We start from the raw sequence: 12701 nt of genomic DNA on the forward strand, positions 1-12701 counted from the left end.
TCAGAATAGAGTTCAAAGGTTAAGCCTTGAATAAGGTACAAAGTTTTAACTCAGAATAGGGTACAAAGGTTAAACTCAGAATAGGGTACAAAAGTTACACCCAGAATAGGGTACAAAGGTCACACCCAGAATAGGGTACAAAGGTCAAACCCAGAATAGAGTACAAAAGTTACACCCAGAATAGGGTACAAAGTTCACACCCAGAATAGGGTACAAAGGTTACACCCAGATAGGGTACAAAGGTCACACCCAGAATAGGGTACAAAGGTCTCACCAAGAATAGACTACAAAGGTCACACCCAGAATAGGGTATAAAGGTCACACCCAGAATAGGGTACAAAGGTCACACCCAGAATAGGGTACAAAGGTCACACCCAGAATAGGGTACAAGGTCAAACCAAGAATAGAGTACAAAGGTCAAACCCAGAATAGGGTACAAAGGTTATACTCAGAATAAGGTAACAAGGTCAAACCAAGAATAGAGTACAAAGGTCAAACCCAGAATAGGGTACAAAGGTTATACTCAGAATAAGGTAAAAATGTAAAACCCAGAATAGGGTTCAAAGGTTAAACACCCAGAATAGGGTACAAAGGTTTATACTCAGAATAAGGTAAAAATGTAAAACCCAGAATAGGGTTCAAAGGTTAAACACAGAATAGGGTACAAAGGTTATACTCAGAATAAGGTAAAAATGTAAAACCCAGAATAGGGTTCAAAGGTTAAACACAGAATAGGGTACAAAGGTTATACTCAGAATAAGGTAAAAATGTAAAACCCAGAATAGGGTTCAAAGGTTAAACACAGAATAGGGTACAAAGGTTTATACTCAGAATAAGGTAAAAATGTAAAACCCAGAATAGGGTTCAAAGGTTAAACACAGAATAGGGTACAAAGGTTATACTCAGAATAAGGTAAAAATGTAAAACCCAGAATAGGGTTCAAAGGTTAAACACAGAATAGGGTACAAAGGTTGTTCTCAGAATAGGGTACAAATGTAAAACCCAGAATAGGGTTCAAAGGTTAAACACAGAATAGGGTACAAAGGTTATACTCAGAATAAGGTAAAAATGTAAAACCCAGAATAGGGTTCAAAGGTCACACCCAGAATAGGGTACAAGTTACAGATGTTTAATCCTAGATCTGGCTTTTAAAACATTTAATCCAGTAGTAGGGTTCAAAGGTCAAATTACCATATTAATCATGTGATACATTGGTACACATGTTATAGCAGTAAGATAGTTATTGTCTTATTTACACCAACACCTTATCTGTGTGATTGTTTATTATTGATATGTTTTGATGTTGTCTATTTCAATTCAGTAGCACATACAGGTGTAGAAGGTTTTAATTTGTACATAGTGATGGAGTCACCTTTCGCATTAGAAGAAATTTCCCTAATTAGCACAGTTAGTAGCTGGATTGGTAGTGGACTGGTAAGTCCAGGGTCGCGGGTTCGAGCTTGGCTGTCAGAACATTTAGAACTCTTGTCCTATTATAAAGGAAATGTTCATTCTAACAACATTACAATGTCATAGAAAGACATGTATGTTCATTTTGACAAGAATAAATTCACAAGAATTATAAATTGAATCATATGTTTTGTTGTAATCATCAAAAGTGTTGATGGTCTTATCCTTTTTCAACTTCTGTTTTGTTGTGTTGCAGCTTATGTATATAATTACAACAATCCTCCCAATATTTTTGTTTGAATAACTTTTTTCCCCAGTTTTGAAGTTTGTGGATCCATGTAAAAGTTTGATTTACACTTAGCTACGGTATTCGACTATTGTATTTTACTACTGTATGTGACCCAATAAGAGCTCAGGATGATTAAAAATTTGAAGCTAATAAAGGGGCGCTTAATAGAAACAAATTTGGACTTACCTTTCATAAATGTATTCTACATTATCAATTCGCAATAGACATCAGTAAGAAAACCCACTCAGCTTTCATATTTTTAGTCATCATTTAATTTTGAAGTAAGTGAAATTCTCAGATGCCTAAAAAAGAGGGAGGGGCACTTACAGGGATGGGGATGTTTATTGAGTAGAATGCGGTATGTATTAATGGTGGATGAGAAGTTAGTCTTGAATCTTTTTATGCCCCTGTGCTAGAGCTCGAGGTGATGTGCTGTGTCCGATTCCTATCTTTGGGAAGGAATGAAGATGTATATGTTAAATTCATTTCTGTTATAGAAATAATGCAAAAGACAAGGAAATTTTATTTTATTTATCCCTGAGGAAATTTGATGTCAGAACTCTCCTAAATATTTAATAACAAAAGAAAAAACTTTGGCACTATTTTCACCCTAACAACCTGTTAACCATATATGGTAATGACTGAATGGTTGGCTGGTGTTGTGTAATAACATGTTATGTACGTTCATTGATGTTCAGAGGTTTATCAATATTTTATTGTGTAATATGTATAGATTTCAAATAGTATGTCTGAGCGACCTCATGAAGTGGGGCGTGAAAATTACTGTAGTTATCATCCGATGATCATAATTATAAAAATGTGTTGTCATCATTATCTGATGATCATTATAAAGTGTGCCATCTCTCATTATAGTGTACGAAGATTATGTTTGGTTTATTAACATGTTGTCTACTGAAGTTTAGGTGATTCACCCCTGAAGACACATTTAGACTCTTCTAAATCAAAGACTAGACCAGTCCATTATGAAACATCAGGGGTGAACAAGTAACTTAATTATTCATCCCTGAAAATTCATTTAGACTCTTCTATATCAAAGACTAGACCAGTCCATTATGAAACATCAGGGGTGAACAAGTAACTTATTTATCCCTGAAGACATATTAAGGCTCTACTAAATCAAAGACTTGACCAGTCCATTATGAAATTTTAGGGGTAAATGAATTCAAGCATGTATTGTTAGTTTAAGCATTATAAACTGTCTCCTTATGGAATCTTTGTTCTTTTTAGTGCATTATTAATTGATTGTCTGCAAAACTCTGGCGTTTATATAGACCATAGAATTCATAAGAAGATATAGTTTATTGCTCATATTTACATTATTAAATTAACCCCTTGCAAGGAAGTTAAGGGAGAGTATACTGGAATTGAGTTGTCCGTCCATCCGTCCGTCTGTCCGTCTGTCTGTAGACACAACATTGTCTGACAAACTCCTCCTAAACTTTTTGACAAATTTATAAAATATAGTATACAGAACCCTGACATAAAGGGGAGTTGAGTAAACTGTATAGGGTTCTACAATGTCCCCTATTAATGGAGGTATTACTAAATTTGTGCAGCGGAGGGTATTAGTTGTCCACTCTCCACATATTTATATTTTTTTTCTGAGTGCAGTATCACAGTGTTACCAAATGCAGTATTCAGTTGGCAATTATGGAACTTCTGTAGATTTGCTATTGTATGGTCGGTTGGCGTTCAACTTTCCATATTGTAAAACAAATTATTTTACAACAACAAGATTTTTAGTTTTTCTGTCAAACAACTTATTCAAGATTATTTACTTTTGAGATCTAGACTCTATTATTCTATTAATTTTACTTGAAACAATGTCGCAGTTATTTATTTTTTCGCAATTTCCAAATTAATAGCATGCAAAACTAAGTTTATTTACAATATTTGCCAATTGAAAGCAGATCATCGCTTAAATTTAGAGTGTTGTGGGATTTTTTATAAGACTATCACCTTTATTTTTTCCAGAAATCGACCTTGGAACCAAATATATTGTGGATATGGAGGGCAACCAAACGATCCTATACCACCATCAGAACAGGTAGGGAGAAACTTACTCTTACATAGTCTAGATCTGTTGTTAGATTACCACAATAGCCTCAGTAAGGGTAGGCAATCACCATGGCAACATGATCGACATAATAACAGGATCGCCATAGTAACAGTGAGGAAGGTTGTCATCATAGTAACAGGATTACCATAGTAACTGGATTGCCATAGTTACAGGATCGCCATAGTAATAGTGAGGCAGATTATCACCGTAGTAATATGATTGCCATAGTAACAGTTTCACCATAGTAACAAGATCGCCATAGTAACAAGATCGCCATAGTAACAGGATCGCCATAGTAGCAGTGAGGCATGTTATCTATGATTGATTTTGTAAATGTGAAGTAGCTATATATATATAGGTTACTGCCATAGTAACACATGTTGTCACCATTGTTATAGGACAAGCTATCTCCATAGCAACGGAGGCAGGAAATTGCCATAGTAACAGGGAAGTAGATGATAGATATCATACATTTTTTATTTGAAGCCGGTCATTATTGTCAAACAATATACCAAAAAATATAGAAATAGTGTATCTTGCAGAGCTTTTTCTCTCTGCTTTGGGAATAGGGCTGTTGGCTTTTAATTTGGGAAAATGTGTGACAAAACCAAGATTTTCGAAAAATTATGAAATATGAAATAAAGCATGACAAATAAGATTTTCTTATTTCCAGTGTATTCCTATATTTCTAAGGCCATTCATTAACAAAATTTTAAAGCATTAACTAAGTAAGTTCATGCAATGATTACAATTTTTTTGGATAGTTTTCAAGAAACTTTAATTTTGGAAATTTAGGGCTTGAATTGGGAATAATTTAGAGGATTTGCCATGGGGAATGGGGCCAAAATTCGGCCTCCGTAGCTATATAGTAACAGATGCAAATTACCTTACTAACTGAGACAGATTATCGCCATAGTAACAAGAAGACAAGTGATCGCCATAGCAACAAGAAGGCAAATGATTGCCATAGTAATAGAATCTAAATACATTATTGAGGTCAAACTAAAATAAAATGGTCTGGTTTGTTATCAAATTTGGTGAAATTCCTGCAGAATTTCAGAATTTTTTTTAAAAATATTGTGCTTTTGGGTATCACAAACACATATACAGATATACTTCTTCGTTGTTTAATTTCTGAATTTGTACTGTCGCTGACATTTGCCTTTCACCTGACTCACAATGAACACCAATCTCTTTCTCGATCCACAATAATGTACAATTTCGGGAATTGTTAAATGTCTCCATCAAAATGGAACTGTTGAAGATTGAAACACATTAAAGAACAGTAAAACGCCGCTAGAAGAAAATCTGTTTCCATAGCAACATATCAAAATCTCGTGGAGAAGCAAGTGGTTGACCTTGTACCAAGTGCAAGCACAAATCAACCACAACATTTTATGGGTGGCAATTAAAATCACAATCGTTTGTCGCGTATTGATCACGCGAAGAAAGTTTAGGGAAATACGGGTATTGTAAAAGCTATATTCTAGTTAAAAAGAAGAAATCCTTCTTGGCTTCATACCATAAATTCTATTCCGTTAGTTCAGCTGTAATTGCCAATTTGAATTCTTATTTTTGAAGCCTTTAAAGGAATTACTTGTTGTGATATGGTAAAAGAAAGACCAGTATCTAGTAGAAAAGAGAATTTTCTGTTTAACAATATTTAATAAATATTTAATAAATAAATAAAAAAAAATCTTTGAAGTTTTAAATTAAATTAAATTAAATTTCATTAAACACATACTGAAATGAGAAGTCAAAGATTGAAGATTTAATTGTTTTGGATGATGATAAACAAATAGAAAATTAACACTATCATTATAGGGATTTTGTTTAACGTTGAATTGACACAAATATCATGAAATGTACATTGCACAGTCTTTCGTTTAAAACCTGAGGAACTAACCACAAAAAGTTACGTCATTGTTGATTACGCAAAATCTCCAAAAAGTTTGAGTTGTTTCAAGGTCTTGTGTTCAGACTTAGGGATCATTTTAACTTATTCACCCCTCTTGACACAAATCAACTCTTCTAATTCTGAAGTTGGGAGAGTGCATTATAAAATTTCAGGGGTGAATGAGTTTTAAGACTAAAATCATCTTAAGTACAAAATAATCTTATATTTTGTCAATCCCAATCACAAAATGCTTTAAAAAGTAATGTAATTTTTGATTGGCTAATCAAACTATCAAGCCTATTTTAGATTGGCTAATAAAACTCTTCAGCCTTAAATTGCTTTTTGATTCGTAAGGCAGGTTTTCACAAGGGTGCTCACTGACAGGTCTTGACCATCATGGATTCTGGTGCCACATGTTATATTAACCAATCAATGCTTGTCATTTTAACTTTAACATAGAGCTTTGTTATGACAGAAACTGTTATTGCTGGAAGACTTTGGGGATATGAATTTGATTGCTTTTTTAATGGCCGTGTTTTGGTGTTTGAAGCCACACATTGTCTAGACTTAGTCTATGTAATAAAGCATCATATGTGGCGATCATATTGTCAAAGGCGTGAGACATGTAACATTTTTTTGGATGAGATATATACCGTAAATCAACAGAGAGGGATATGATCACATATACTGATCTTGTGCTTTTCTTGTTCTTGCGTGTTTTTGTAGAGCTGGGGTGTTTTCTACAGGAAACTTTGATTTTCAACATTTTTGACAACTTTTAACCCCACAGAAAATTTCTCTGTAATTTCCAATAGAATTTATTTTGTAAGGAAATCATTTTGGGTTTTTCTTTGTGGTGATTGTAGCATTACTTGAAATTCAAAAGTGCCATATGAAAATACAGAGAATTTTTCTTTGGGGATATGGCCATATTTTTGACTGGATATAAAAATAATAAGCAAGAAATTCCTGAAGGTCATGCAGAGCTGCTGCTGCATTGATCTGCTAATATGTACTGGAACATTTGATAGAAATAACGCTAGTTTTATATTTCCTTAAGATTTGGTAGTGGCCATTGATGGATCGGCAGCTGTCAATCAAACAATACATATGATTTTGTATTTTGCCTTGAGTATCCAATGTTGAATATGAACATGTGTGTTTGCGAGAACGAAACGTAGTTACAAACTGTATGTTGATTGGTCGATTATATTGTATACCGAATTTGCATATTACAGAGTTATCTGCACGTGCGAGTAGGTATTGATTGTGACGTCATTTGTTTGCGAGGGTAACGTCATATTGGAATTGCGCTCACAAAATAATGACGTAACAATCGATACCTACCCGCAAGGGAGCTAACTCTGTAATATGCAAAGACGGAATACAATGCAAAATAAGATCAAATCAGAGTCCTTATACTTTTGGGCCAACTCTCCCCGTTGTGTCCATATTTAGAGTATTTCATGCTTATGTTTGCAAGGTACTGGGATGGCTGGTAATTTTGTCAGGTAAAAGTTTTAAGGATTTGGATTTAAAACTAAAAAAAAATTTGAAATTTTAATTAAAATTTTGATATGGCTATAAAAATATATACCAACTAGTAATATTTTGTCTATTCAATTTTTATGCAAATATGTTTTCCGTGTGAAAATTTTGATTGCAGTATGTGCTCAGAGGATTGATGTGGTGTATGGTTGAAAACAGTTGCCATGATTTCCTGCATATATTGTCTGCGGGCTATACAATTTCTTATTTTACATCAGAAGATGCCTAATGCGGGGTATCCGTACAAGCTATTACCAAATTTGAAAAATATGCGGTCTAAACATTGTAAACTATTTCACATGTACAGAAACTAAGCTAAAGTAGCCCTCTTACTATGCCAAAGTATTTTCATATGAGCTATATATTTCTTACATTTCAAACTAAAAATATGCGGTCTAAACATTGTAAACTATTCCACATGTACAGAAACTAAGCTCAAGTAGCCCTCTTACTATGCCAAAGTATTTTCTTATGAGCTATATATTTCTTACATTTCAAACCTTTTTTCTAATAAAAGACATATTCTATTGATAACTTTGCATATATCTTAAGTAAACTTATACCCCTCTCCAAATGAAATCATTATAGCATATATAGACTCGCTATTATTTGTACATACTACATAATAATGTACTGTCAACAATCAACTGTACTTTTAAGGATTGCATTTAAGTATATTTACATTTCCTTGTCACTTCTACTATATAAACTTACGCCAAGGCAAAGTGAAGTATATGACGGTATAACTGACACCCAAAACATGACCATTATGACGTCACTATTGTTGACTTGGTCACGTCAACTGATCACCATCAAAATGGCTGTTCCATCTCGTGGATTAAATCGTCGTTGATAAACGGTTTTCCTGGTCTAGCGTAAGCAATTTAATGCAGAGACCCAAAAATGAGTTAATAATGTAAATATAAGTATTAAAGTATCTTCCTATGGCATCTATGGTCAGTATAGACCATAGATGCCATAGGAAGATAGTCTAATGCTTAAATACCTCGCAGGCAATATGCCGGTGAAGGTTATCTGAAATTTATTTTACAAAGTCATATAGAAAATGCCTGATTTTGCTTCCATAGGCTATACACTGGTGCGGGGTAATACGCAGAATATTACGATACTACAAATACACAGACTAACAAATATTCTCTGAGTAACGTCTCAACCTCAATTTAAGCCTGTTGGCTTTTAATACAGATTATAAAAAACATCTTCAGAAAATTGTCATCGAAGTTTAGCAAATTAATTTGAAATTCTTGAAATGTCAATGCACTTGGCTAACTTGTCTAATTTAATTGCAAGTTACTGTGAAAAAGGGGGTGATGAAAATTTAGTGTATGATGCTTTAGCTACAAAAGAATCGAGAATAATTGGTTTTACAGCTTGGAGCCTGTTTTCGTGTTGATAGCTTTTAAGGCATTACACGAAAGTTTGCTAAAAGCTTTGACGTGAGCAAGTCCTTTTGTAATGCATATAGCTAAATATGTCCTTGACAACAGGGACGGATTATGTAGAGAAATTTTAATTTTGAGTAATTGATTTGTAAAATATTTAAAGTATTTAATTAAAAATGATGATAAACTTCTGACCTCAGGATCATGTAATATTTAAATGTCCAAAACTGTCTTAAGTTTAGACTTAGCCAAACAAAGATGATGTTTCAAAAATTCATGTTATTTTTGATTGACTAAGCAGAAACTTAAGTCTAAGACTGTCAGGGCCAAGGATCATGAAATAATCTTAATTCAAAATTATCTAAATATAGACTTCGCCAATCAAAGATGACGTTATAAAAAGTCTAAACTTAAGTCTAAGATATCATTGATCTGATTTTGACGCCATGAAACAAAAATCCTCAACGTGTACGACTTAATCGCCACATTTCAACAAATATGTAGAGAGGTTAAATTACACATAAAAAATTTCAAGGATGTTAGCTCTTCACCCCTAAAAATCATAATGAACTGTTCCAGTCTTTACATCAGTAGAGTTCAAATGTGTCATCAGGGGTGAATGGGTTAAAATGGTGTATTAAGTTTTGCTGTTATTCGAAGATAGCCATGAAAATGGAGATTATGATTCAATTGGGTTTAAGTTGGTGTGTTCTAGTCTTAAGGTTTATTTCTGGATGACCTTTAAACATTAAGGGTCAATTAAGGATGCATTAGGTTTAGGAGGAAGAGGTTTATTTCTTGATGTACTTTAAACATTAAGGGTCAATTAAGGATGCATTAGGTTTAGGAGGAAGAGGAGGTAAATCCGGAGTTCTGAGAGAAAAACCAACCTGTCATGTTCATCTGGCAACAGTCCCCATAGAGGTTTTGAACTCTCTACACATAGAAAGACAAACAGTTTTAATCGATGAAACTTAGGCAAAACAAAAAAAATCTTTCTTAAATGTATGTTTCAGGTACTCCCAGAAAGATAAATAGATAAAATAAATAAAAAGTATTCCCTACTGACTTTTTTTCAATCATGTAACATGAAACAAACATATAATTGTTTTGACCTTAGCAGAGAGACAACCATATAGAACAGATAAACGCACATATAGTTTATTTTTGCCGTAGCAGAAAGACGGCCATATAGAACGGATATGAAAGCAGGTTAATACAGACACAGTGTGCTATAAAGCTATACAGCTAGGAGGATTTGAAAAACTTGAAAATGCTTGATATTTAAGAACTCTTCCGTGTGATACTCGGTAAGAAATCTTGCAGTGAAGGCTTTGGTGCTGTACATGAATCAGAATAATGAAAACAATACCCACCTGCGGACTAAAGCAAATTTCCTTTGATGTTGTCTTCATAGTGACTAGTAAATGGTCATCAAAAGCGATCTTGTGTACGACATTCCTACTTTACTGTACATAACTAATGTAGCAAAAATATTTTGTATCCAAGAAAGAGGAACCATAAATTTGGGAATATTTGCCGTATCTGGTATTTCGGTTTTATTTAGTTTAACGTGCTCTTAACAGCCAGGTTCATTTAAGGAAGCGCCAGGTTTGTTGGTGGAGGAAAACCGGAGTGGAACGGTATCTGATGGTTTCCTGTAATCCAATGCTATATTGTCTTAAATATCTATTTATCATCAGAGATATATTCCAGAAACAGAACAGAAACATATTGTTTATGTGAAAAAAAAAGAGTTTCTGTTGTCATGTCATGATTGGTTGAATCTGAAACAGACCTGATTGGTTGAATCTGAAACTCTGTAATCTGATTGGTTGAATCTGAAACAGACCTGAATGGTTTAATCAGAAACTCTGTGATCTGATTGGTTGAATCTGAAACAGACCTGATTGGTTGGATCAGAAACTCTGTGATCTGATTGGTTGAATCTGAAACAGACCTGACTGCTTGAATCTGAAACTCTGTGATCTGATTGGTTGAATCTGAAACAAACATGATTGGTTGAATGTGAAACAGACCTGATAGGTTGAATGGTTGAATTTTTATTTTCTCACAAAACATACACCTTTAAGCTTATAGAGCTAGGAAATATATGACTTTTTGAAAAGTCAGTTATTATGATGCTTTGCATAAATATTCATTCTCATGAGAAGTGCATTCTGACTTCTTGCCAAAACTAGCTGTCTAGTTTAAAATGGAAGTACTGTTGGATATTCTGGTATGTACAGTATTGATTATGCATCTTTAAAAGAAATGCGATACTTGTACTGTAATGCAACAAAACTATGTTGTGCCAAAGTCATGATACTGAACCTTTTTGGTGTCTGTTATAAAGATGCTCTATGGCCAACAGAGCATAAACGATACCCACCATTTGAACAACAATTGATGTTAAATCTTGTATATATATGTATAATTAACACGAATATACATATAAAATAATTTATTTTACTTTTGGTACATTTTTAATCATTTCTTCGTTACATATAGGACTGAGTGCCATGGAATTTTTTTGGGGACGCAATTAATTATTTTTGATATTTTCATCTTGAAGTAAAAATTTAGAAGCTCAAATAGTTCAATAGTGTCAATAGTGTAAAGTAAGTAACTTTAGTAACTGAAGAAAAACACGAATTTGTCTGCTGCAGTTTTTGATAGAGAAAAAAATAACCATTCGTCAGTGGTAGAGCATCTTTAAGCAGTAGTTTAATATTCTGTTCGATGATTCTGTAAAAGCCTCTTATGTTTTTCTGTCTAAACTGCAACTTAGACATGAAAGCATTGTTCTACATCTAGTTCTTGGTTAATAACTACATTTTTCTGGCACTTTGAAAATTTTATTTGTGGTATTGTGACATTTTAAAGTTTTTTCATTTCATTGTGTAGTTTTAACAGGTTTTTTTTCGTGTTATTGTGACATTTTTACTTTTTTGTTCATGCCATTGTGACATTTGAAGATCTGTTACTGACAATTTTATTGGTCAAGGTCTCATTTCGTGTTTTAAGCATCAACTTTATTGCTTTAGTGTTTTCTTCCGGATGCACAAGGTCATATTGTTTATCCAGTTTTTGCAATTTCATGTTATTGCTTATGAAGAATTCAGAATTTCAAGGTTACTTCATGTGTATACTAGTCACATGGTCATGGGTCATTATGTGATTTGGGGATTACATTGGATTCAGGTTGATGATGTCTTAAGTCCCTCAGTAGACATAACATTGAACTGACTATTCCTCCTAAACTATTGGAAGGATTTCAACAAAACTTTATGGCAATGATACATAGGCAAAAAAAAAAAAATGTCTTTTTAGGGTTACATTGTCAAAAAAATAGGGTCGGTAGGTCAGGATTTTTTTTTGGTAGTGTTTTTCACTCTTAGGTAATTATGACCGGAACCAGAGTCTGAGATCGAATTCCTGACTTTTTAATTGTTTTTCGTAGAAAAGTGGGAAAAAAATTAGGATCAGGGATGAAAAATTAGGGTCGGTCGGGTAACCCTGTAAAAACAGACACATGTTTTTTTGGCCTTATATCCTGGACAACAGTTGTAGCTGATCTTTTTTCATATGTTTACTTCACATGATATTGGATCATTATTTTTGATATTAAGTCTTTTTGTTTTTGTACTTAAGCATTGATGTCACTATTTTTTAATTTTATCGGGGTGTGAAAAAAAAAATTGTTTGCAAACTGTGTGAATCCGCGTAGCGGATTCTCACAAAAGTTTGCAAACAATTTTTTGTTCATACTGCGATAAAATTAAAAAATAGTGACATCAATACTTATAATTAATTTTATACTCTATTTGATAAAATGAAGTATGTTTAAATGTAACGTTATAGTGGTTTTTCAAGGGATTCTTTTTTTCTGAATCAATACGCAACGTCAATGTCTCTATTGTGACGTCACGAAAACGTCGGGGTTTCGCGCCATTCTCGGATTTTTTTTTCATAGTGGTATGCAAAAAAAATATTGGCCAATCAGAAAGCCAGATTTGGTATGAAAACAAAGAAAAATCAATTATGTACATGTTAATCGTAACATACCAGATA

The 12701-nt window shown here is 33.5% G+C and overlaps 1 protein-coding gene across 7 annotated transcripts in view; it reads left to right on the top strand.

Moving 5' to 3' along the window:
• Positions 1-12701, top strand: part of LOC138308960 (kinesin-like protein KIF13A) — a 270403-nt gene that overhangs the window by 23220 nt on the left and 234482 nt on the right. For all 7 annotated transcript variants that reach the window (XM_069250018.1, XM_069250023.1, XM_069250022.1 and 4 more), the window contains exon 2: positions 3695-3767. In XM_069250018.1, the coding sequence (XP_069106119.1) occupies positions 3695-3767 (73 nt within the window). The remainder of the gene's footprint in view (positions 1-3694; positions 3768-12701) is intronic.

Source organism: Argopecten irradians, chromosome 15 (genome assembly GCF_041381155.1).
Source record: "Argopecten irradians isolate NY chromosome 15, Ai_NY, whole genome shotgun sequence".
NCBI classification, from domain to species: Eukaryota; Metazoa; Mollusca; class Bivalvia; order Pectinida; family Pectinidae; genus Argopecten; species Argopecten irradians.